Here is a 22123-nt window from a genome sequence, read left to right as displayed (position 1 = left end):
CATGCACGTGTTTTAGGATTCTATCTAGTGGTGGCGGTAGTGCTGTGTCTTTTTCCATGTAAAGGCGGAGATAAATGTAAGTGTAGGCTTAATTATATGTATACTAGCAAAGTACGTGTCAAACCTATGAGTACTGCTTCTGTTTTATTAGGTGCAAATGCCGGCGAGTCTTCTCTTTACCTTAATTGTAGTAATTAGAATTGTAATACTAGGCGCTCTGTTACATAAGCACGAGTTTTATCGTTTTTTTATATCCTTCTACCTATATATAGATCTACTTACTATCCTCTTACGCTACCGGCTTCTCTATATCTACTGATACGCACATGTTTTTATTACTATAAGGCTCTCTTACTCTCTATACTTTGCCTAGAATATTATAAAACCTAGGTTATAGTGAGCGTAGCATAAAGTTTATATGTCTCTCTTTCTATTAACTGATACAGATCTACCTAAGTTATCACATAGACATGTCCCCTATGTTCGCTAAAAGACAAGTTGTCACTATATTCTATGCTTCATCTCCCTCCTGGTAGTAGAACACGCAAGACTCAGCACAAGGAGACAAGAGTAGATAGACCCATCGACTATCTACTCTATAAGGCCCAAGCAACTACAAGGCTAGGCTAGTACAAGAGTAAAGAAGTAGCGTAAAGGCAGCGCAGATAGTAACTAGCAGATAAATTATCCGTGGGTCATCGATATGCTGTAGAACATACGGTAAGTAAGGAGCATTCCTTCCATGTGCCCCTTGTCATAACATAGTCATAAATAGTCATCACAATGGTATTATACATTTAACCCCCAAGACCTGTAATGCCATTCCATCCGCCTCTTATCCCAAGATTAAACCATGCTCTCAGTTGACACCCATCAAATCCGGTAACTCAATCATGTTCCTCTGCACATGCTTACACATGTCCAAAAACTCCCTCTTCTCTCCATCGGTCGCAAATTCGACCTTGGCCCCACTGATAATGCCTTTCTCCTTTTCTTTTTCCCTTTCTCTCTCGCCCATCTTACCCTTGCCCTTGCCCTCAATGACACTATCTTTCCTACTAGCCCCCTCAATTGGTACTCTTAGCCCTTTGATCTTGACCTCCCTGCCCCCATCATCTTTAACCTTAACAGGATGCGCCGCGTCGTTTAGATAAAAAGCCAGATAACCCTGTCGAAAATGCGCCGAAAAATGTATTAACGCGATAATAGCACCGCTATCGTTGTCTTCCCACACACGCAGGTTCTCCATACCACACATTTGTTCAGCGTAGGAAAAGGACTTACCCACGAGCGACGTGTGTGACCGTAAAGTCTGCTCCGTGCGGAATGTAGCTAGGAGCGTGCGGCCCATGATTTCGTTTTGGAAGAGGGCAGCCGCTTGCGGCGTGTCGAATATGTAGTTTACCCAACTTGTTCTTGCGACGTGAACGGGACGGTTGCCATGCTTGATGTCGTGGAATTTGAGCTCGCAAGGCATTGTAATGGATACTTTGGAGGGGGAGAAGTAGCTCGAGTAGGGAATGTACATTTGGTCGTCTTCCATGCGGAGTTCGACACGCGTGAGGTTGTCGTCGCTGAAAGCCCATATTGACGTTACTACGCGTACTATGCGCGACTCCGGATCTGTGATGCGTTTCCGTATGACGGCTATACGGCATTCGTCAGATGCTTGTAGCATCTCGACATCGTGGGGATCGTCTTGGTTGATGCAGTGTGAGTACTCGACTAGTCTGCCGCGACTGGGGATATGGTTGGTTAGCCGGGGTGGTATCTCCGACGTTTGAGGACATGGGTCTTACACATCACATAGGACGGCTGAGTTGCGGAACGCTTCCCTCTCAAAGGTAGTTTTTTGGCTCGTTGTTGTTGCGCTGCGATGCAATTTCATAATCTCGGGCTGTGAAGAAGGAAATGGACTTAATTTGGCCTGGGATATATTTATCGAGGTCCTTTGAAGCTCATATGGGGCTGCTAACCCAATCACCGGCAGCGAGTGCAGTGATGAATGTCGGTTATCAGCAATCGGGCCTGCTCCGCTTTCTTCCGGGGTCCGTGGTAGGGGTGTTGTCTTCTTTGTTGACGTTGAATGGTCTCGGTTAAGGAAGTAGTCGTTTGAAAACTGCGCGGGACTTTGCCAGCCTGCAGAGCTTGTGCCGGCTTCTGAAGATGCATAACTACTGCTTGAGTACCGGATTGAGGAACCACCGAAGCTAAAGTCTGACGTGCGAGATGCACATCTTCGAAGGGAATCGGAGGTTCTAGCCATGGAGATGGTCTCCGTGGGCGATGGTTCAGATGGTGGGCTAGTATTTAAGCTAGCTACAGTGGGTTGGTTGGGCGAGATTGGATGTTGAGGGAATCGAGGTAGTGAAACCCTGTTGTTCGGGTGCCGGGGCGACGAGAACGGTGCGAATTTTGAACCACGCGGATTTGGTGTTTCGGTTGTTGGTGATCGTGCTGGATTCTTCGGAGGAATTGGTGGTGTTTGTGGGTCTTGAGGAGTCAAGGTAAGATCTTGCACGATGCGATGTACTTGATCAATCTGTCGATCAAGAGTTGCATTTGCGTGGTATGTGATATCGGTTCGCTCTACCGTCGGTGTTACTACGCTTTTTAGACGAGTTGAAGACTTGCTATAAGAAGTCAGTTAGATGTAGGTCACAAGGTTGTGTTCACTAGCCTTTGGAGTGCCTGCATCAGGTCCGTTATGGAGTTTATATGCATTTTCAACATATCCCTCAAGTTTTGGAGATCCCCCCCCTCCGTAGTCCATATCATTGTCCTATATTCTGACAGGACCAGGTCAGTCCATGATCGCTCAATGGCGAAGCCTCCGACGGTGCGGTGCTTTTTAATGACTTGATACTGGTCGACAAGCGAGTCAAGATCATCCACCGTGCGTTGACAGGAGAACAATATTGCGCCTATGCCATCTTGTACCTTCTGGTCAGCACACTGAAACAGCTCTTTCTCGGATTCGGCGTGCAGTGTCTCCGCCAGGAGCCTGAGTGCTTTTGCCAAGTCACCGATCTCCGTTTCGACAGACTGAAGCTCGGATGGGGCATTTTTATGACAGGATGCGAAAGCCCGGCCAATCTTCAATGCTTTCTGGGACAGCATCAGAATGTCCCCAACCTTGGGGACAGTCATGTTGCCGGATGTTGTCGGATCATGTAAATTTGCCGATAGTCAGCCCGATACCTGAACCGTACGGTGAGCAATACGAGTGCGAGTAGAACGGGAGCGGTGCGGGCAGTCCATGAGATCTGAAGAGTGATGATCCGGGGGAAGCTTGCGATATACAGTGAACGCAGACGGGAGACGTGGGGGCCATTGTGTGAGCGTGAGCGTTCGCAACACAGCCTAGAGCAGGCCCAGCGCCATGCACCTGGATGCACGACCCCATGGCCCTCATTTTGTGGGGATAAGTGGCCGGTTATTCAAATTCAGAACAGGTTGGGAGGGGAGGAGCAGGCCACGACGCTCAAGTGGGCGAACCGGGATACCACGTGGGTAGCTAGCGTATCATCATTGGCGTCTTTAGTCTACCACACAACCGGCAAGCTGCCCCGCCCAGCAGTCGAGTATCACTAGCTCACCGGCAGCTGGCTGGAGTGTACACTATGCAATTTCCAGCAATTGCGACACGCATGTTCAATGCATATGTGTGTGGTGCGAATAGCAAGCTGCAGCTACGGCTGAGCGCGCCATGACGCAAGCCTACTGCAGTGTGCCATTGATCTATCTGCAGTACTCTGTAATATGAAAACAGGAAGGTCAACTCATGTGGAATATGGCTTGCCGATTGTAGTGTGGCATGAAAGAGTAGAGGAAGTGTGAAAACCCCAGTATATCTATAGACCGCTATGCCAATCATGGCAGGCGACATCATATACCCGAGAACCCTGGCGCCTAAGAGTGTAATATTGTACAATTAATCGCAATTGGCCGTTGACGTGTCGTTGTTGCATCTTTATGCGAGTGGAGAGAAAAGGCTAGATATGTTAGCTGGTTGCCCGGACAGGTGGTATTACGAAAATGACAGTGTCCAGCAGCCAATATTCCGTGGATCCATCAAGGCACAGATCAGCGGTATAAGCTACGAGCATTTCTGCAGCACATCTAGGCAAAAGGCTGCTTCGTTCTCTTGACCTTGTTTTTGTGTACCGTGCTCTTTTTTGCGACCCGTCATGTGTGAATGGGAGGAAATGCCACCAACTCACCGGATGAGAGAAGGCTTGGGCTCGCTTCGGGAGTAACCAAGGTATAGAATTAGAGGGAGGTAGCCGTAGTGGATAGCGACACGGGAAACATCGATGATGCGTGCGATGCGCTCCTGGTGGACAGTCAATGTCTGTTCGCTATGCTTGCTTTTATCCATGCGAACATACTTTGGACTCTTCGGATAATTGATACATTTTTCTTATGTGACCGGGACTTTATTGGGCGAGGTTGGGAGGTTTGACGAGATGGTCGATTGCGGGCTTGGTGGAGTCGATTTGCGATGATGCGCAAAGGTCAAAATCTTGGGATCCAGAGCACGGGCCGGAGGTTTGGGCGGTATTAACCCGATTCTCATTAGCGTGACGAGCTCCAAAGATCTTCGAGATGTGCTTCCCCCAGTCTTGTTACATCCACCAAACTCACCACTATAGAGATTCTATTTTCGACCCAGGAAACAATTGAGCCACGTGTTGCGACCCAGATAATCGACTTTCAACTGTTTCGGACACAAGATCTTCGCCATGTCGGCTCCTAGCGCCCGTCACTGGTAAGTTACACAAAACATCTTCATTGTCAGGTCGCGGCTGACAGATTCGCAGGGAGCAAAACAAGGAAGCCACCGTCTACGTCGGAAACCTCCATGAGCGCGTCACACCTCGCATCCTTCACGAGCTAATGCTCAACACCGGCCGAGTACGAAACGTCAACATGCCTGTTGATCGCGTCAACGGCCAGCACCAAGGCTTCGGTTTTGTTGAATTCCACACCGAAGAGGAAGCCGACTATGCACCAAAGATCATGAACAACGTAGCTCTATATGGAAGTCGGATACGCGTCAACAAGGCATCCGCCGATAAGCAAAAGAATGTTGAAATTGGTGCGGAGCTATTCATTGGTAACCTCGATCACGGCGTTGACGAGAGGACACTCTACGATACCTTCGGGCAGTTTGGACCTCTTGTGAACGCACCCAAGATTGCGCGCGACGAAGTCACATCCGAGTCCAAAGGATACGGTTTTATCTCGTACGGCGATTTCGAATCCTCAGATGCGGCCATTGCCAACATGCACAACCAATATATCATGAGCAAGCAAATCACAGTACAATATGCGTACAAGAAGGACGGAAAGGGCGAGCGACATGGAGACGAAGCTGAGCGATTGCTCGCGAAACAGGCCAAGGCGCATGGAGTTGCTCCTGCTGTTCAGCCTCTACCAGCGCATCTCTTCCAACTCCCGCCCGGCGTGGCTCCAAGTGGTCCAGCAATGGGCGGAGATGGCCGAGGTGTACCTGGGGCACCGAGCGGACCTGGAGGAGGCTATGGACTTCCTGGTCCACCTCCCGGTGCACCTCCCAGCTTCAATCCAAACGGAGCTCCAGGTTATGGACGGCCGCCCCCCGCAGCTCCCATGCATGCATCACTTCCACAGGCTCCAGCTGGCTTGCCCGCTCGCCCACCAAATGGTGCCCACAACAACTTCTACCCTCCCCCGCCTGGACCCGGCTTTGGGGGCCCACCTGGCTATGGACCTCCTCCTGGCTACCCACCAGCACCAAGGTAAAGTAGACTGGAATTGAATCCAAGATATCTTGCAGTCACGTTCTGCATCACACAAATCCGTCTCATATACCTAAGACATTTCTGAGGGTACCTCGAGCGCTTGCTGGAGCTGGTCAGACATGTTTCCTATCTGCGCGGCGAATTCGTCATTGCGTCATCTTATTGGCAAGAGCCAGGTTGGGGATTCCGAATCACAGATGAAAATAGCGTGTTCATAAAACTGTGCGTTTGATAAGGGAGACCTTGAAGGTCACTTCGAAGAGATGCAGGAGGTCAGCAAAAGAGATGAGAAGTAGGAAAGTCGGGAAAGAAACAACATCCGGCATCCAAATCTGAACCCATACTCGCAGGCTTATCTGCCAAGCCAATCCAAGCAGAAATATACCAATGAATCCAACAAACGAAATGTGATGATTTGCCCAACCTCTGACAAAGGAAATAATATGTGATAGTCTTGTGAAATGTGACCCCACTGAAACCATAATTCCTGGTTCTACGAGAAGCTGACAAACTTGGGGTCGCGGGGTACGCCGTCGGCTCCAATGTTGTTCTTCTTGAACCTGTCCTGCATGAAAATCCTCCGGGCCTCATCAAAGTCGACGCCGCGTCTCTTCATGATGCGCATGACCTCTTTCTTGCCTGCGTCATCCAGGCCTTGGCGCGAATCACCCTCTTCCACATTCCCACTAAGATCGAACGCTGATGAGGAGAGGCCGGCTTCGATATCCTCACGGAAGGAGCTTGGTAAACGCGTATAGATGGGTTCAGGGATGGGTACGAGGTGTAGCCAGTGGTGCCGGGTGAAGTAAGCCGCTGCGCGACGTTAGTACGTGGGCTAAGGGCAGTAGTATGAGCAACGTACTTGTTCCCACCACGAGGGCAAGGAACGAGAGATAATAGAGCATGTACTGCATCTTGGCACCGGTTTCTGTGGCTTTCACCACGGTTTATGATGTATGCGACAAGGCGGACGTCTTCGGAAGTGGCTAATAATGCCCGCGGGTGGTGTCGCGAGTTGAGTGAAGAAGACAAAAGAAACAGGATATGGTGAATTACACAGGAGTGTGTAGAAGCGAAGCTGGTAACGTCAGAGGCATTAGAAAAGGATAGCCGGACGACGATGATGCCATGTAATCGCTCGGGGTCGCGGACAAAGCATCTCGGCTGCACCGCCCCATAGCTGCTGCGCCTCACGTTCCCAGCGGTGCCCCGGTCTCGGTACCAATGTTGATCCATCCCCGAAACACGCACTAAGCGCATCCGGTCACGTAGACGAGATATCCATTCAATATTGGCGTAAACTTCCAGCGACAAGCCCTCGACACGTCCGTATCCACATTCCATACGACAAAATGGCCACCACTATTTCGCACGATCTTGCCTGGGAGGTTACCAGTGAGTGAAGATTACGGACTGGGATTTGGCAAAGGATTGGGGTTGACATATGGCAGAGGGACGCAGCTCTACGCTCGTCAAGAGGGCGAATGGCGTCCAGTTCTCGCGCGATCCTCTTAACCTGAGGAACGTGTACAGCCGCAAGGTATGCAAGAATTCCTGGCATTTTTGGACGAGCAATTGGCTGACTGTGCACAGAACGAGGGCTCCATCGCCAACAAGGTACGACTACCACGAAGCACGGATGCACAATGTTGGAGAAGACGGGTATTGATTGTATTTGATTAGGCTATCGGTGTCATTCCAGGAAAGGAGGGTGGTGTCACACTTCTGATCAAGAAGGCCAACAAGCACCACCAGCCCGCGTCCTCCATCCAGACCACCACCTTCGGCCCCGCCAAGTCTACCCGCAAGTACGTAGTTCCAAGGCGCAAACTTTATACTTTGAATGAAGCGCCATCCTCAAGTGTTTTCGGGGGAACATCCACTGACTATTGCAGGACCTACTCCGCAATCGTCAACTCCACCACCAAGCGCAACTACCGCCCCGACCTCCGCAAAGATGCCGTCGCCAAGGCTTCTGCCATCCGCAAGAGCCAGAGACCCGTCAAGGCCGACAAGCCATCAAAGGTCCGGGGTGTCAAGGCAAAGGCCGCCGCTGAGAAGGCATAGAGAATCAACGTGTAAAGGATGTGGTGCATGCACAAATGGACGGAGTTAACTTCATTCGGTTCATCATCTTCTGGGATTCGGAGCTCATGAAATGAATATGAGCATGGGTTGCATGAACGAACACCGCTAGGGTCTTCATAGCGAATAGACTCGGCGAGAAATGAAATTTGCTTCGAAATTCCAAACCGGGTTACTGGACGGTTGTCACACGTCGTACCGGAATCTCAATATTGTTTTATTCTGCGATCCTACTACATCCTATCAACCTTACTCAACTCCTCTACTCTTCTTTAGATTGCTGATTTCCTCCCATCCTCTTCACGCGAGAGTGAGTCCTACCTGACAGAAACACACTTTATGCCGCCCCGCGACACCGTCCTAGGAGGATACTCGTTCTCCTTCCAACCCCTTGAACCACTAATACACGTAAGCGTCTGACCCATGAGCAGCGGACGTAGTTGAACGAAGTCACATCGAGAGTGATGGTGCATCGCTGTTTCCAGGGGAAGACAAGAAGAGCCTTGCACTGATTTTCTGGGTACGGTCGTAGGATCTGGCGTGATCTTGTACCCTAATTTTGGTGTTCGAGGAGGTTGGAACATTGTCTTGATGACAACCATTCGGGTTTGTGTAATGACATCTGTGGCGTGATTACGAAAGGCTTCAGAGCAGTGGAGGGAGATGGGGGATTGTGCTGGGTGATGGTGAAGAACTAGATCGTTGCTCGGGTATCGAAAGAAAGAAAGGCAAAGGTGCCAAGTAGGTTTATTGAAAAGACCATGTTGGGACTTATGTTGCGAGACAGGGGCATGGAAAACTGATGGTTAGGATAAACATGCCAAGATGTATGTTGGGGGACCCTTGGAAGTGTGGATTTCATTGTACTTGATGAGATTTAGTTATCAAGATATGGAACCATGGTTTGTGGCACGGCTCCCCAAAGAGATCTCAAGTTTGATTGCAAGTTGATATGTACTCACAAACAGGCCAAGACGTATGTTCATATGTGTAGCGTCTCATGTATGCATACTATGCGTGGCTCTTCCCTGGGTCCAGACATATCCAAAATTGCTAGGACAAGCGCACAAATTAAGCACTACTGGAAACCTACCGCTGAAATGGTTAGTGATGGATCGCATGCGATGATGATGTAACTGAGATTAGACTATTTCTTATAATCATTTTCCTGCTACATAAAAGCAGTGTAGTAGCAAGCCATATATTCACTGGGGTGTTCGTGGCTGTGTTAAAACAGCCCGAATGATTAAAATTCGTTCTCTATGGGTTTTGGAAGTATATAAGACGGCTCACATCAATCTAAAGTTAGCAAATCTAGACACAGGCTTGCGAATCGTAGTCGGGGGCTTTTGCTCTTAAAGGTCGAAGTAACGCAATAATTAGCTAAAACAAACACAATATGGCGTATGCAATAGGCCGATGAAAAATAACACGTTTGGTGTCCAGTACATCTGACCATGAGTGGAAATTAAACTATTAGCTAAGAGTGAGGATGAAAGCACTCTGTTGAGCAGGCTAACCGAGTATCCGGCACGCTGCGGGCCGCGGGCGTGGACCCATGTCAACGCTCCTCGTCTACCAGCTATCGTGGCAAACTTCCACCGGCATCTCATCATCCCTTCCCAACAACGACTGTACGTGCCGCACATTGTGTATTGGCAATTCGATTGGCAAAAGATCTGTCTGAGTCAGTTCAGCTTGTAACCACGTCTGACCGGCATTTCTACCGCTCCATTGCGGTAAAATGCACAAACAGGGATGTGCTGGGTATAGCAGATCAAGCCCGCGTGTCACCAAATCATCAAATCGTCAAACCCACTATTTGCCGAGTGGCCTCGTCCTTCCACGTCGCACACACATGGCGTATCTCGCCGGTCAATCGCGGCCGCCTGGCTCGGATCCGCTCATAGCATCGCTTTTAACGAGCTGGGCTGCATATACCTTGCAGGCGGGCCGCTGGACGTTCTGCGATTGGCCGTGCCAAAGCCCTCGTTTGCTTTCTGATTAACGCCTAGTACCCACAGGCAGCTAGTGTCTTACCGCGTGTCTTTTAGGACTGCCGTTCGGCCCACCGCTGTTCTTACTAGAGAGACAATACAAGGCTGGTTGCCACCAACAATCTAGCATTCATACTACCGGACCACGCCATCAGATCCATCCCAGCGACATGTCGTGGACCCAGGTAGACTTCAGTTGTGTACGGTACTCACCCGTAGAAGGTACACACTATTTCCATGACCCCGCATACCCTGCTTCCATCCAGTTCCTGCTTTCCGGTCGCTGGGAATCATGGGACGTCAGCTACGTAAAACAGTACGTCACACTCTCTGAGTACGAAACTTGCGTGTCCGTGTTAACATTATGTAGCAAGGCCCAGGACCCTGATATACGCCGCATTGCAGAGGAAGCCGAGACGCGACTTATTAGGGATCCATACGCAGGATATGCTCCCTGGCCGTCTCCACCTCCATCCTCTACAGGTCCTCCACCGCTAGGTCCTGGCCATGGACAGGCCACACCCGACCCTAACATACATCCAGCTCTCCTTACACCACCATCATCTACGGCAGTCGAGCAAGCTGTTCCACCATCGCCACGAGATCTTAGTACACCCCCGTCAGCGACGGCCCCACCTACCACTTATGCTTCTCCATATGCACCCCGACCTGTTATCAATGATGCCCCCACACAGTCGGCGGAGCATATTCCAGCGGGGCAGACGCCACCAAACGATGTCCCTCACAACCACAGCAGTAGTGGACCATCGCCTCCACAGTTCAGGCCCATCACATGTGATCCCGCGTTCGCTCCTCCAAAAAGAGCGGAATCGCCCCAGAAAGCCATCCTCTCGCGTACACGTGAAACCAAGATCTTGCTTTCAATTGATGGCGATGGTATCCGAGGATTGTCTGCTCTTCTTTTGGTCGAATCACTGGTCAATGCAATATGTGTCAAAGTCGGGCAGCGCCTAGACAGTCATCAGATCTTTGACTTGACAGGCGGTAGCTCTCTCGGTGGTGTGATAGCCATCATGCTTTGCCGCCTTCGCATGCAAGCTTATCGAGCCAGGGAAGCATACAAGCAGATTGCAAAGCAGGTGTTCTGTAACAAGCGAGACTATTTCAAGTATCTGGATCCTCACGCACATTCACGAACAGTCGATGACACTGCGCTGGAGAATGAGATCAAGAATGTCATACAACAAGAGTTGGGTAACCCAGATGAGATACTTCTGGACGTACGCCCAGATTCAGGAGATGTGTAAGTCTATCATCCCTACTACTTGCGGAGACTTTCTGACCCTGCATCCAGCTTTGCAATCACTACGCAAATGGATATCGGTATGTACCAAACCCGAACAGAGCATCGGTCTTTTGGGTGCTATACTGATAAATACAAGGTACCAACCGAGCAGCACTGATACGGTCGTACCAAACTCGACGCATTACCGGCCCGGACCTAGACCAAAATATGCCCATATGGAAAGCAATGAAGGCGACCTCTGCCGCCTCAAGATACGTACAATCAGAGCCCGGATTCCCCCAACGCTTTGTAATCGAAAAAGGCCTCGTAGATCACGGAACATCGAAGAACAACCCTGTACGAGACATACTCTTCGAGTGCCGGAAGCTATTTCGCTATGCCAATGACATGATGATTGTGGTCTCCGTCGGTACCGGTGTAGGTATAAATCGCAACAATGAAATACCCGAGATGGCGAATAGCGTTGAAGACCGAAAATCTGAGGCGAGAGCATGGAGCGAAAAGTTTGAGACGGAACATAGTGCTCTTATGGAGAGGAATTGGATGAAATACTTTAGGTTCGATGTTACGGGCTTGGAGGACGTCCCGCTAGAGGAGTGGTGCCATGAAGATCTTATCATGAAGAAGACGTCAGAATACCTGGCACAGGCTGAGGTGGGAGAGAGGTTTTATGCATGCGTGGACGCAATTGCGGCGCTGTTGCTAGGTCCGCAAGGGAGGTAAAGAAGGAAATAGTTGTATAGATAGTAGCAGGGATATATCATCGTCCAGTAATATTTAGGTAGTTACACGAGGCAAAAGGTTAACTCTACAGGTTCTTGTCAAGTGCATGGGGAACAAAGCGTGTTATCACAATTTACCAACAGTAGAGGGTTTATCTTCATTCCTGGGATACAAAAGAAAACATGGGTGTATAGACCCTGCAAGCCGTACACTGAATTTGCATGAATTAAAAACAAGGATACAGCCCATGAGAAGACAAATGAAGCCCCAACACTACCACCCCCGCCGCTAATAAACTTTCCTCCCTTTCCTATATTTCTCGGATACCACCACCAAGTCCCACGAACCCCACTTCTTCTCCTCGCTATACCACACAAGCTCAATGGTCAGCTGGGGTCTCGCCCTCCCCAAAACCCTCATAGCCCGCATATACTTTGTATTTCCTCGCGGCACCCTCAGCTTCTTCAGGCCCGGCGCCCAATCCGGGTTCTCAGCCGCCTCCAAAAATGCGGTTCCGGTAATGCCCGTGCCCGTAATTTCGAGATGTGTTAGTTTTTGGCACCAGGCGAGGCAGTCGAGGAGGGCGTCGTCGTTGAGGTTGGCTCCGGGCAGGGAGATCTTTTTGAGCGAGGGGCTAATTTCTACGAGGGTGAGTAGAGCGGTGGGGGTTATGCCCTGGGCGTCTTTTTTTGGAATGTTAGTTTGGGGAACAATGGGCTGGAGGGACGGAGAGGATATATACCGTTGTGGGCCTTGTAGTCGACGTCTTTGTAGTCGAATTCAAAATCCATGTTGTTACAGACTTTGGGACCGAGGGAGACTATATCGTTGATGCGGTTGCTAAGGGAGAGGGGCTGTACGGTTAGTTTTTATCTTGGGTTACGTACAGCATTACCAGATAACCAGGCGGTTTTGTGTATCATAATCATCGATCATAATAGGTAGTCACCAGGTCGTAAGTAGATTCAACATACTCTGCTAATTCACAAGCATATCCAAATTTGATTTTTTGTGTCGACGTCCCAATGACTCTGTAATACTGGCCGTCCCAATCCCTCCTCGAGTCCGTGATGACAACATTGCGTTCACCCCGGACTAGGGGCCTGAGAAGACGAGGCTTGGGCTTTGCGACTTCTTGGACAGTAGGGACTGACTGTGAAGTCGACAATGCTTGTTGTGATACTACGTCTACACACGAGTACGAGTTGCTCGCTGGTGAGGAAGGTGGGAATGGAAGTGCAGATGCAGGTGCGGCGGCACGAACCGCTGCTGTCACTAGCGCATCCTCTTTGGGAATAGGCCTGAAGCCAAAGGCTGCGAGACTGGGTACGCCTCGCAGAGGAGAGGAATATTTCTTTTGTGTGCGAATTGGCGGCATCTTTTCTAGGATTGAGAACTGTAGATTGAAGTGATAGTGAAGGAGGAATGAAAGGAAGGACGAGTTTATTGTGCATTTGTACATGGAAATTATCCTAGTCGGCGATCTTCCCAGCCCCGAACGCGTTCGCGAAATTTCGCGATGAATGTCTCAGAGCGCATACCTTGCTAGCGTATAACGTATTTCTGTATCCGGGGCTTCCGGTTCTAGATGACGGACCGAATTGCTTCTGGTGGTATTATAATATTGCTTTGCCTGAGAGGTCTCATGCACGGAAAGTTGGGTACGCGTTCCGTGTTTAACGCGCCAGCCGCTGTAATATTTCACACTATTGCAGTGGCACTGAGATTGTACTTTCATTGCTAGAAGCTTTTCGTGGTTGACATTAAGGTGTACATTGAGAGCGATGGTATCGTCAGTGTACATACTACCACCACCACCACCACTCCCTTTCTTCCAGCCTGGACTGATCTTCTATCCCATCTCTAAGGAACGAGCTGTCTTAGAAACAACTCAGAGAAATCATGCCTCAAACGGATCAATCCGGGAATCGCCTGTCTCCCTCGACTTACACTCTTTCCCATTCTTAAACGTTTCCGCTGTGACGTCCAACTCCCAGTCTCCCCATATCTTCTCCTCCCTCGTACGCATCAGCTCAAACGTAAGTTCTGGCCTCTCTTTCCCCAGCTCCTGCAACAGCTTGGAAAGAGGGTGGCTACGATCAATACGCAGCGTCTTGAGACTCGGTGCCCATTCAGGATGAGCACGGAATGTTTCGATCCACTGCTCCGAGGTGCTCCTGTGGTTTCCAGACGCATATGTGAATTGTAGGTATCCGAGATCGGGGCAGTGCTCCAGGAGACTGAGGTTTGCTTCGTCTCCTAGGTGAGATGTACCAGGCAGTTCTACTTTGTTAAGCTTGGGGCAGTGGAGTGCGAGTCTAGTTATGCCGGCGTCTGTCAGACCGATTGCATATGTGGCTGAAATAAATATAGGTTCGAGAGCAGGACTGCCGTTGCATGGCACACTCACCGTTATGAGCTGCGTAGCTCACATCCTCATATGTGAACCCGATGACCTCCAAATCCTTGGGAGACGCCAGACTCAATCCCAGTAGATCATCGATATGCTGACTGTTCACCCAACGTCGTCAGCAGAGTTTTTCATGCCCACACCCAAGGTCATACACAACTTACTCAGTCAACTTGAAGCCCCCACCAAACCACAGACGCTCTGTCGTAGTACCAATGCGCTTCTTGAAATGCTTATCCCACTCTTCATTTCACGAGACTTTCACGCTTCTAGTGCCTTTGAACGACGATGGCTCACGGCATGCTTTCTTCGGCGTTTTCAGCGCTGGTTCAGCGTTCGAGGAGATGTTGTCAGCGCGACTTCATTTCCATGCTGCCATGATGATTATGTAACCGGGTAAAGAAAGAATTAGAGAGGCTTAGATGACCGGTCGGGGAGATTAAAAAAACTCTAAATACAATCGCCTGCTATTGTGGGAGGGGGTGCTAGCGGAAAACGATTGCTCGCTGTCGCCTGCTACCTACCGTACTGTTCGACTAACCGCATTGGGCGTTTGAGGTGGGACGGCCGATCGTCATACCTGCATTCTTAGCCCCGGGTAAGGGTGGGTTCATGCACAACGTCTTAGAGAACACGGCAGCACCGAATTACACTTTTTAAACATTTCTGCCTTATTAATCTGGCATGCTAACCATATTCTGCCGTGACTATCTGTGATCCTCTCATGGGATCCGGACAACGACATGTAAACTTTTAGTTCCCTTCATCCAGATAACCTAGATGTCCGCGACAAAGTGAAAGCCATCATACTGATCCCGGAACAGCATACCGTCCTGCTTTCCATACTAAACACATTCTAACGTGACTATCTATGATCCTCCCACGGGATCCGGACTACGACATGTAAACTTTTAGTTCCCTTCATCATGCAGATGAGCTAGATGTCCGCGACAAAGTGAAAGCCTCCATACTGATCCCGGAACAGCATACCGCCCTGCTTTCCATCCTCGCGACTCACCCGCTTTTCCAGGGCCCAGTCAGCTTCTTTTGAGATAGCGCGGTACTGCTCAATTGGGCCAAGCTCACGGTCCTCTGCATCCACGCCATCCACGCCATCCACGCTACTTGACTTGTATTTGACGTACTCGCTGAAGCGACTGAACCTTAGACTGCCGTCACTATCGCGGACGGGGAGGCGCTGGGAAGGATCTGGGACGAAGCGTGCGGCGAGGGGGGAATCGATGGAGAAGTTGCGCGGAGTACCAAATCCGCAGGGAAATCCGAGACGTGCTTCGATGGAGCTGGTCTGACTGCGGGTGGTGGATGTAGTTGCTGTGCTAGCGCTGACGCGGTGACTGGAGGAGTAGACCATGCGCACACCAGCCTCTTGCATGAATGCCAGAGTCTCCTCATCTAGGCTCTCGGGGCGATCGGGGCGAGTCGGTGGCGGGCCAGGACGCTTCTCAAAAGGAACGGTCATTGCGTTCTCTGGTATCGGGAGATTGCATAGCTGTGGCATGGGTTGAGGCCGCGAGATGGAGATGCTGCGACCTTGAGCGTGGGGGAGAGACGAACGAGAACTTCGAGCTGTGGAATATGGCGTGAGAACTCGTCTGCGCGTCTTGGGTGCCACGATATCGACCGGAATCTGTGGCAAGGGCGGAGGAGGCGGCGGTGAGTGCGAACAGTCAACGCCTTTCATGCCACCGAAGAGACGTGAGCCTAGTTTCCATGTTAGACTGGCTTTGCAGAAGCGAATAAAGTCGGTGATTGTCGTACTCTTGTTCTTCAACGCTGAGAAGCTGGAGCGGGGTTTGATCTTGGGCGCCTTCGACTCATCAACTGTACAATTCTGCTCTGGAGTGATGGATGAGTCGTGTGAAGTTGAAGCAGTTTGAGACGACTCTGCCTCATCCTCGTCGTCGTAGTCTGGCAAGTCGTCGAAACCATTTCCGTTGTCACAAGGAGCGACCGGCTTTGTGACTGAAGCGAGTAGTGTAGATGACGACGAAGAGGTTGACGGCGGAGTGGGGAGTGGTTTGTCGAGCTTGTCCTTCTTGCGACCAAAGAATCGTGACGCTGCAGGCGATGATTAGAGATTAGTCGCGTAGTTGAGAGTTTAGACTTACGTTTTCTCGTCACTTCTGCGCTTTGTATGCCGGCATCAAAGTCTACATCTGACGCGTCGGTCACGGCGACCTTCTCATCCGGGGTTGGGCTATCTCGAAAGAAGCGCGAGGCTACATCATGATGAGTACAGCTTATCAGGAGGGGACTGGATCGGAAGAAAACACTGTAAGTTGCTTACCTTTGCTCCGGAGGCTCTTCATGTTAGCTGACCGCAACAATCAAGCAGACGCAATGCGTTGATCAGGATGGAATGAAAGTCGAGGCAAGAAGTGTCGCTCGGTTGGACCTTGGGCCGACAAGCGTGGAAGCACAAAAGACCTTATGCGATGAGCGCGCCGTGATGATGGTGAATCAGAATTGCGCCCGTTTGAGCACCTCACGGTGTGGTGCACTATAACCGCTGCCAAGCCAGCGCGAACATATAGCGCACGTGGAAACCTTTGAGAGCTAGTAGTTGGATAAGCTCGTTATCTGTAGCTATTGGCTGAAAGAGGAAATACTGTACGGTATTTTGATCATATGCACCCTCTACGTCACCGTCGAAACGACACCCTCAGCGACTAATAAACCGAATGGGATCATCCAGTCAACGAGACAATCAAAGAGAAATCTGGTAGGATAACTGTGCATAATAGAAATGAGGCCGATGGAAACCATCTCACCGTCACCAATGAATACTGAGGGGAAGCGAGTGTTGGACATGAAAACTCTGAGCTTCCCGAGGGAAGCACCAGAGCCGAGCATCATGCCCTTATTTTTTTCTTGATTTTTACTTGAGATTTGTGGTGTTGTAGTGTTGATGGTCGAGTCGTGCCTAGATCCAAAGACATGGACAGCAGACGTTGTCGGGAGAAGCTCACTTCGCACAGCCAGTTGAGACAACTCCAAAAAGCGCTTGTACACAAACGCAGCAAACATGATGACGAGAAAACCCACCATCCAGCTCTTGGAATACCATGTTCATGTACCCATCAATGAACAATGACAAAAGAAAATCTTGTGCTGGGTCGACGTACCCGAGGCATTCCCGTCAATCCACACTACATGCACCGAAAACTAATGACGTATAGTCATTGGAAACGCCAAACTCCAAATGAACAGAAAGCACTGTCATGAAACATGACTACATGGAAACGCTAGAAATCCCATATGAACAAAACAACGCAATTGAAAGGAAATGTGCCTAGATATGGCGTGTTTATGAACAAGTCGACCAAGATGGCAGATTATCTCACGCTGGACGTTTCGCCAGCCGAGTTGAGATTAAGTAAACGCTTGAGGTCCTGCTCCAAAGATGACGAATCGGAAGGTGTGGAAGTTTTCATCTGTGGGGCGGGGGCAGCAGCGGCTGAAGGGATAGTAGCCGGCTTGCGTTTCGCAGCAACAGATGCGGGGACGAAGGACATCATGGTAACGGCAGGCTTGGGTGCTGACGCAGGAGGACTGTTCATGGCTGCCTTGCGAGGTTTGGGCCCCGGACCAGGACCAGGACCAGGACCAGTCATGTTACCCCTGGATGGGTATGACTCAGGACGCGCTTGATAGGGTTGCCTACCAGGTGTCTTCCTGCGGTTGTTTGGGCTCTGCTGAAACGGCTGCACAACCGGGGCTGACATATGACGCGCATTTGAAGGTGCCTCATGGTTGTGTCCTGGCTGGTCCCGAGAGAAGGTGTTGGGATCCATGACGTGTGGAGGAACGGAAGCAAATCCCTGGAAGGTACCCTGTCCTATCATGGGGGAATCGGCAGTGATTTCGGTACGGAGGCCAGAGTTGCGCTTTGGTGACTCACCCTTTGCTGCTTTGAACAGCGGAGAGAGGTTTTTGTTCCCATAGAAAAAGTTGGCGGAATCCTGGTTCGGGGGCTGTGTCTGGGGAGTAGTCGGACCGGAGGCACTTCTGACCAGAGGCCGTCCATCAAGGAAAGGCGAGGGTGTTTGACGCGACTGTGAAGCCGGCAGAGCCTGAGTGCCTGGTTGAGGCGGTGTTGCAGCCGTTGAGTTCTTCTGCGACATGGATAAGCGGCTAAGGAGGTCCTGCATGACATCATTTCCATTACCTGGTTGATGCATGTCCTTGAGCTGTGGGACCTTGTTGGGATCAGTCACAGAGCGTTGCGAAGCTGGTGATGCCGCCGGGGGTGGGGACATGTGCGCCTTTTTGCTTTCACCGTCAAGCTCTAAAGGAAAGACGCCATTCAGCGAATGGTATGAGTCATGCTTGAAGTGATGGGGTCTGGCCTGGTGGAAGGGACTGTGGGGAATAGGGCCTCCGAAGTTGTTGTTGGCTCTCTCAGCTGCATCGGCCTGAAAAAGCAGATCCAGTGGAGACTGTTCATTACGCGGGGGAAAGGTCACTGGGGCACGGGAAGGAGAAGCAGAAGGACTCGGAGAAGCAGAGTCTGAACTATCTTCTGGTGGAGGCGTTGGTGGACCAGCACGTGTCTTCGCCGGCACAGAACGAGAAAGAAACTTGGGTATGGGAAGAGCAGAGGGCGCAGGCGAGGCATGAAAGGTAGGCCCGGCATATGCACCTTGGATCTTGACCGGGGTGGCAGACGGATGGATCGGAACAGGAGCTGATTCCGCGGGAGAGAAGACGCGGTCGGAGGCATAGGCTTGGTGGTGCTTCTTCATGCTGCGCGGCGCTGTCGGTCGCTGTGACTCTTCGCCCGAGTAGGCGGCGCTGTCGGCGGCATCTGCGGGCAAACGACGCGGCGACGCTCCCGGCGCATTCTGGTCGTTGTGCGAATTTGGCGCACGCTGGTTGCGCGGCTTCCGCTGTGACTGCCGGCCGGGTGTCTTGTTGGGCGCTTGGGCTGGGCTCTGCGGCTTGCCCCTCGGTGCGCGTGGGGACGCGGCAATCTGGGCAGTCGACATATGGATTGCTATTACTGTGTTTACGGTATTAGGTTTGTAGTTTGGTGTTATCTGGCTGGTCGTAGGCGGACGGGCGAGGATGGAGATTCAGAGGTGGGCAGGGCAGTGCGCGATGACGCGATGGTTGTTGTGGTTGTTGTCTGGATGGGTGGGAGTGTTTGTGTGAAAGCGTTGTTGTTTGAAGTTATCATGTCCAGATTGGCGGGGTATAGATAGGCACGCGCGTCGGGTGCTATGAAGCGGAGTGATAGAGAGTGGGAGTGAGTGGTGAATGCGTAGTGGCAGCGTGGAGGTGGCTGTGGACAAACAAGGCTGATCTCGGCGAGGCGCACTGACGATTGCGGCGGCGTAGGGCTGAGGCTGGACAATAGTCGCAGCTGGGCATAGACGTGGGCGAGGGTGAGAGGCTGCCATTGTATCTGAGACGTTGCGCAAATGCGGCGTTGGAACTTCTGACACAGTTTTCACCCTTGTGCTTGGGCGATTAGATGTCTGCCCGCTCTCATCTGTCACGTTGAACCGTACCTGAGGAATACAGGGCCTGGTCTTGGCGTTTCGTTGCTCTGCTCGCCGCTGTAGCCTTCCGCCTGCAACTTGCAGACAGGCCAGGAGCACTTTCTCCACCACCTCGCTACTTTCCATAGTAGAGCGTTTGAGCTGCAAGACAACCCAAGTCAAGCGCCACCAACTTGCACACGGCTCTCGCATCACCTCTGTGCCCGTTCCACGAGCTCTCACCGTCAGGTTAACCAAGTCCCCGTACACCCCCCCACCACCTGGATACATCACATAATCATGGCGGATGTCGACATGGCAGATGCACCCCCGGCCAAGACGAAGACGGCCAAGGCTGGTGGCAGCGGAGAAGGCGACAAGAAGCGCTTCGAAGTGAAGAAGGTAAACAATACACGACAGTCAATATCAAGCACGTGGGCACTCTGCTAACAATACTCAGTGGAACGCCGTCGCGCTGTGGGCGTGGGACATTGTTGTAGACAACTGCGCCATTTGCCGTAACCACATCATGGACCTCTGCATTGAGTGCCAGGCCAACCAAGCGTCAGCGACAAGCGAGGAGTGCACTGTGGCATGGGGAATCTGCAATGTACGTATGGTTGCTGTAATCCATTCTTCATCAACTAACATATACCAGCACGCCTTCCACTTCCACTGCATCTCACGATGGCTCAAGACCCGACAAGTGTGCCCGCTCGACAACCGAGACTGGGAATTCCAGAAGTACGGCCGATAGACGCTCGCAACAAGTAGCTATAGGGAGAATGGCTTCACCGAGGACACGTATTTTTGTTTCGTTTGGACGTCTGGCGTTAGTACGGCCTTTACAACAGGGCTACGAGAGCATGATGTAGTAGCATAGGTGGATATGATTGAAATGAAGTCCCATTGTCATGATGAAGTCCCTATGACTATGTTGACTATCCCACCTTCTGCCCGTCTACGGCAATGTTGTACTGTGACGTTGAGTTGTGCGGCGGCAGCCAGTCCTCTGGGTTCTTGTTGTAGAAAGGCCACGGTGGCACAACGACGAGGAAGGTGAGAGCGGTGCCGGCGAGGCCAACGTAAAGGGCGAGGCGGATATCTTGTTGCATGTAGCCGATGACAAAGGCCAGAATCTAAACCAGTCAACCTCACAAGCTTGCATGTAACAGAAAGTCGAAACCTACACCAGCTGCACCGAGCAACACTGTACTTAGCATCTCTGCGAGTCGCTGGCCCTCAAAGTCCTGTGCATGTGTTAGTTTTTCTTGTAGGCAGCGCAAAATGTCATTATGAAATGCTGGAAATATCATACAATCTGACCCTCTACGGCGTCACGCACTTGCTCCAGTAGCTGGTCGGCCATGATGCTGACTACGGCGGATGATGGAGAACCGATGTATGTATGTGTGTGTGTGTGTGTGTGTGTGTATTTGTTGCAATTTGAACACGACCAGATTAGAGTTGGGCCGGGTCGTCACTTCCGTGCTTGTTCCAAGGTTGTCTAACGAGTGGCTTTGTCACGACAGGTTCGGAAGAGGTGGCTTATTGAGTCGCGACTGCTTCAGGCATATGAGGCTTTGCGGCGACCGGGGTCCTGGGTCTTGCCCGCAGCCGCATTAGTGCCGTCACCGTCAAAGGTTCCAAGCTGGTCCAAGATGCCTCGCCCGCGCCCAGGATACATCAAGGCAAACCATCGGAGCATTTTATTGCACGTCCCACGGTAACCCCTTCATACGTCTGTGGACCCTACGTCAGTAGAATACGCTGCTCTTGGATATCCCCGGCTTCTGGCTAGGAACGCGTCACATGCACGAGCCGCGTCGGCAGTAGCGTTCACTTCGGCCCAACTGGGGGCCACACGGCGACCTCGCAGCCTCTAGAAAAAGCTTGTGCACGACCCAGACGTCGCCTACAAAATCATAACAAGTTCCGCACCATCGCTCAACATTTCACCATACGTCCCACCGGACACCCGCCACCACTTTTACAAATATCACTGCCACAACGCCCGCAGTCCCATTTGGAATTTGGAGACTGCCACCACACGTCTGCGACTCACACCACACACGACAACTCACCGCTAGCCGCCGTCCACGACTGCGACTGATCGCGAACCCATCTTTGTTGTTTTTTTTCGTCTCAACTCCCCCTTAGGCTTCCTAGACGCTACGGCGTCGTTTATACAAACCACCAAGTTGGCGGGACTCTATCTTCACAAGTTTTCCTCTCTCCGCCGCTCCGCCCCAGCGTGGGTTTACGGAGGCGACTACAAGAAGCCGCCTTAACTGGCCTGTAACGAAACACAAATACTCGCTACTGCACTACTGTCTTTACAACTCTTACCT

General features: G+C 51.2%; 11 protein-coding genes across 11 annotated transcripts; 4 read left to right on the top strand and 7 right to left on the bottom strand.

Moving 5' to 3' along the window:
* Positions 1 to 859: 859 nt before the first annotated feature.
* Positions 860 to 1678, bottom strand: PtrM4_013530 (uncharacterized protein; the record flags this gene model as incomplete). The annotated part of the gene is made up of 1 exon (XM_066103100.1): positions 860 to 1678. The coding sequence occupies one exon, from the start codon at positions 1676 to 1678 to the stop codon at positions 860 to 862; it is 819 nt and encodes a 272-aa protein (XP_065965302.1).
* Positions 1679 to 1795: 117 nt separating this feature from the next.
* Positions 1796 to 3150, bottom strand: PtrM4_013520 (FAP domain containing protein; the record flags this gene model as incomplete). Its single annotated transcript, XM_001931276.2, has 2 exons — positions 1796 to 2633; positions 2795 to 3150. 2 exons carry the CDS (start codon positions 3148 to 3150, stop codon positions 1796 to 1798), a joined length of 1194 nt encoding a protein of 397 aa, XP_001931311.2.
* Positions 3151 to 4745: 1595 nt separating this feature from the next.
* PtrM4_013510 (RNA-binding protein (RRM domain)) lies at positions 4746 to 5787 on the top strand (the record flags this gene model as incomplete). The annotated part of the gene is made up of 2 exons (XM_001931275.1): positions 4746 to 4771; positions 4824 to 5787. 2 exons carry the CDS (start codon positions 4746 to 4748, stop codon positions 5785 to 5787), a joined length of 990 nt encoding a protein of 329 aa, XP_001931310.1.
* Positions 5788 to 6279: 492 nt separating this feature from the next.
* PtrM4_013500 (DUF2015 domain containing protein) lies at positions 6280 to 6700 on the bottom strand (the record flags this gene model as incomplete). The annotated part of the gene is made up of 2 exons (XM_001931274.2): positions 6280 to 6599; positions 6649 to 6700. 2 exons carry the CDS (start codon positions 6698 to 6700, stop codon positions 6280 to 6282), a joined length of 372 nt encoding a protein of 123 aa, XP_001931309.1.
* A 438-nt stretch (positions 6701 to 7138) lies between these two features.
* Positions 7139 to 7853, top strand: PtrM4_013490 (60S ribosomal protein L28; the record flags this gene model as incomplete). Its single annotated transcript, XM_001931273.2, has 5 exons — positions 7139 to 7181; positions 7238 to 7326; positions 7380 to 7403; positions 7470 to 7594; positions 7682 to 7853. The coding sequence occupies 5 exons, from the start codon at positions 7139 to 7141 to the stop codon at positions 7851 to 7853; spliced, it is 453 nt and encodes a 150-aa protein (XP_001931308.1).
* Positions 7854 to 10038: 2185 nt separating this feature from the next.
* On the top strand, positions 10039 to 11858 carry PtrM4_013480 (Patatin; the record flags this gene model as incomplete). Its single annotated transcript, XM_001931272.1, has 4 exons — positions 10039 to 10184; positions 10239 to 11132; positions 11184 to 11212; positions 11272 to 11858. The coding sequence occupies 4 exons, from the start codon at positions 10039 to 10041 to the stop codon at positions 11856 to 11858; spliced, it is 1656 nt and encodes a 551-aa protein (XP_001931307.1).
* A 288-nt stretch (positions 11859 to 12146) lies between these two features.
* On the bottom strand, positions 12147 to 12649 carry PtrM4_013470 (uncharacterized protein; the record flags this gene model as incomplete). Its single annotated transcript, XM_066103099.1, has 2 exons — positions 12147 to 12541; positions 12601 to 12649. The coding sequence occupies 2 exons, from the start codon at positions 12647 to 12649 to the stop codon at positions 12147 to 12149; spliced, it is 444 nt and encodes a 147-aa protein (XP_065965301.1).
* A 2556-nt stretch (positions 12650 to 15205) lies between these two features.
* On the bottom strand, positions 15206 to 16598 carry PtrM4_013460 (uncharacterized protein; the record flags this gene model as incomplete). The annotated part of the gene is made up of 3 exons (XM_001931271.2): positions 15206 to 16347; positions 16398 to 16508; positions 16577 to 16598. The coding sequence occupies 3 exons, from the start codon at positions 16596 to 16598 to the stop codon at positions 15206 to 15208; spliced, it is 1275 nt and encodes a 424-aa protein (XP_001931306.2).
* A 1026-nt stretch (positions 16599 to 17624) lies between these two features.
* Positions 17625 to 17849, bottom strand: PtrM4_013450 (AIRC domain containing protein; the record flags this gene model as incomplete). The annotated part of the gene is made up of 1 exon (XM_066103098.1): positions 17625 to 17849. One exon carries the CDS (start codon positions 17847 to 17849, stop codon positions 17625 to 17627), a length of 225 nt encoding a protein of 74 aa, XP_065965300.1.
* Positions 17850 to 20072: 2223 nt separating this feature from the next.
* PtrM4_013440 (RING-box protein 1) lies at positions 20073 to 20529 on the top strand (the record flags this gene model as incomplete). Its single annotated transcript, XM_001931269.2, has 3 exons — positions 20073 to 20174; positions 20233 to 20382; positions 20431 to 20529. The coding sequence occupies 3 exons, from the start codon at positions 20073 to 20075 to the stop codon at positions 20527 to 20529; spliced, it is 351 nt and encodes a 116-aa protein (XP_001931304.1).
* Positions 20530 to 20713: 184 nt separating this feature from the next.
* Positions 20714 to 21141, bottom strand: PtrM4_013430 (microsomal signal peptidase a subunit; the record flags this gene model as incomplete). Its single annotated transcript, XM_001931268.2, has 3 exons — positions 20714 to 20911; positions 20963 to 21022; positions 21091 to 21141. 3 exons carry the CDS (start codon positions 21139 to 21141, stop codon positions 20714 to 20716), a joined length of 309 nt encoding a protein of 102 aa, XP_001931303.1.
* Positions 21142 to 22123: the final 982 nt, after the last annotated feature.

This window comes from Pyrenophora tritici-repentis, chromosome 1 (genome assembly GCF_003171515.1).
Source record: "Pyrenophora tritici-repentis strain M4 chromosome 1, whole genome shotgun sequence".
Classification (NCBI taxonomy): Eukaryota; Fungi; Ascomycota; class Dothideomycetes; order Pleosporales; family Pleosporaceae; genus Pyrenophora; species Pyrenophora tritici-repentis.
The sequence above is the reverse complement of the archived record's forward strand: the minus strand, read 5'-3'. Positions and strand labels throughout refer to the sequence as shown.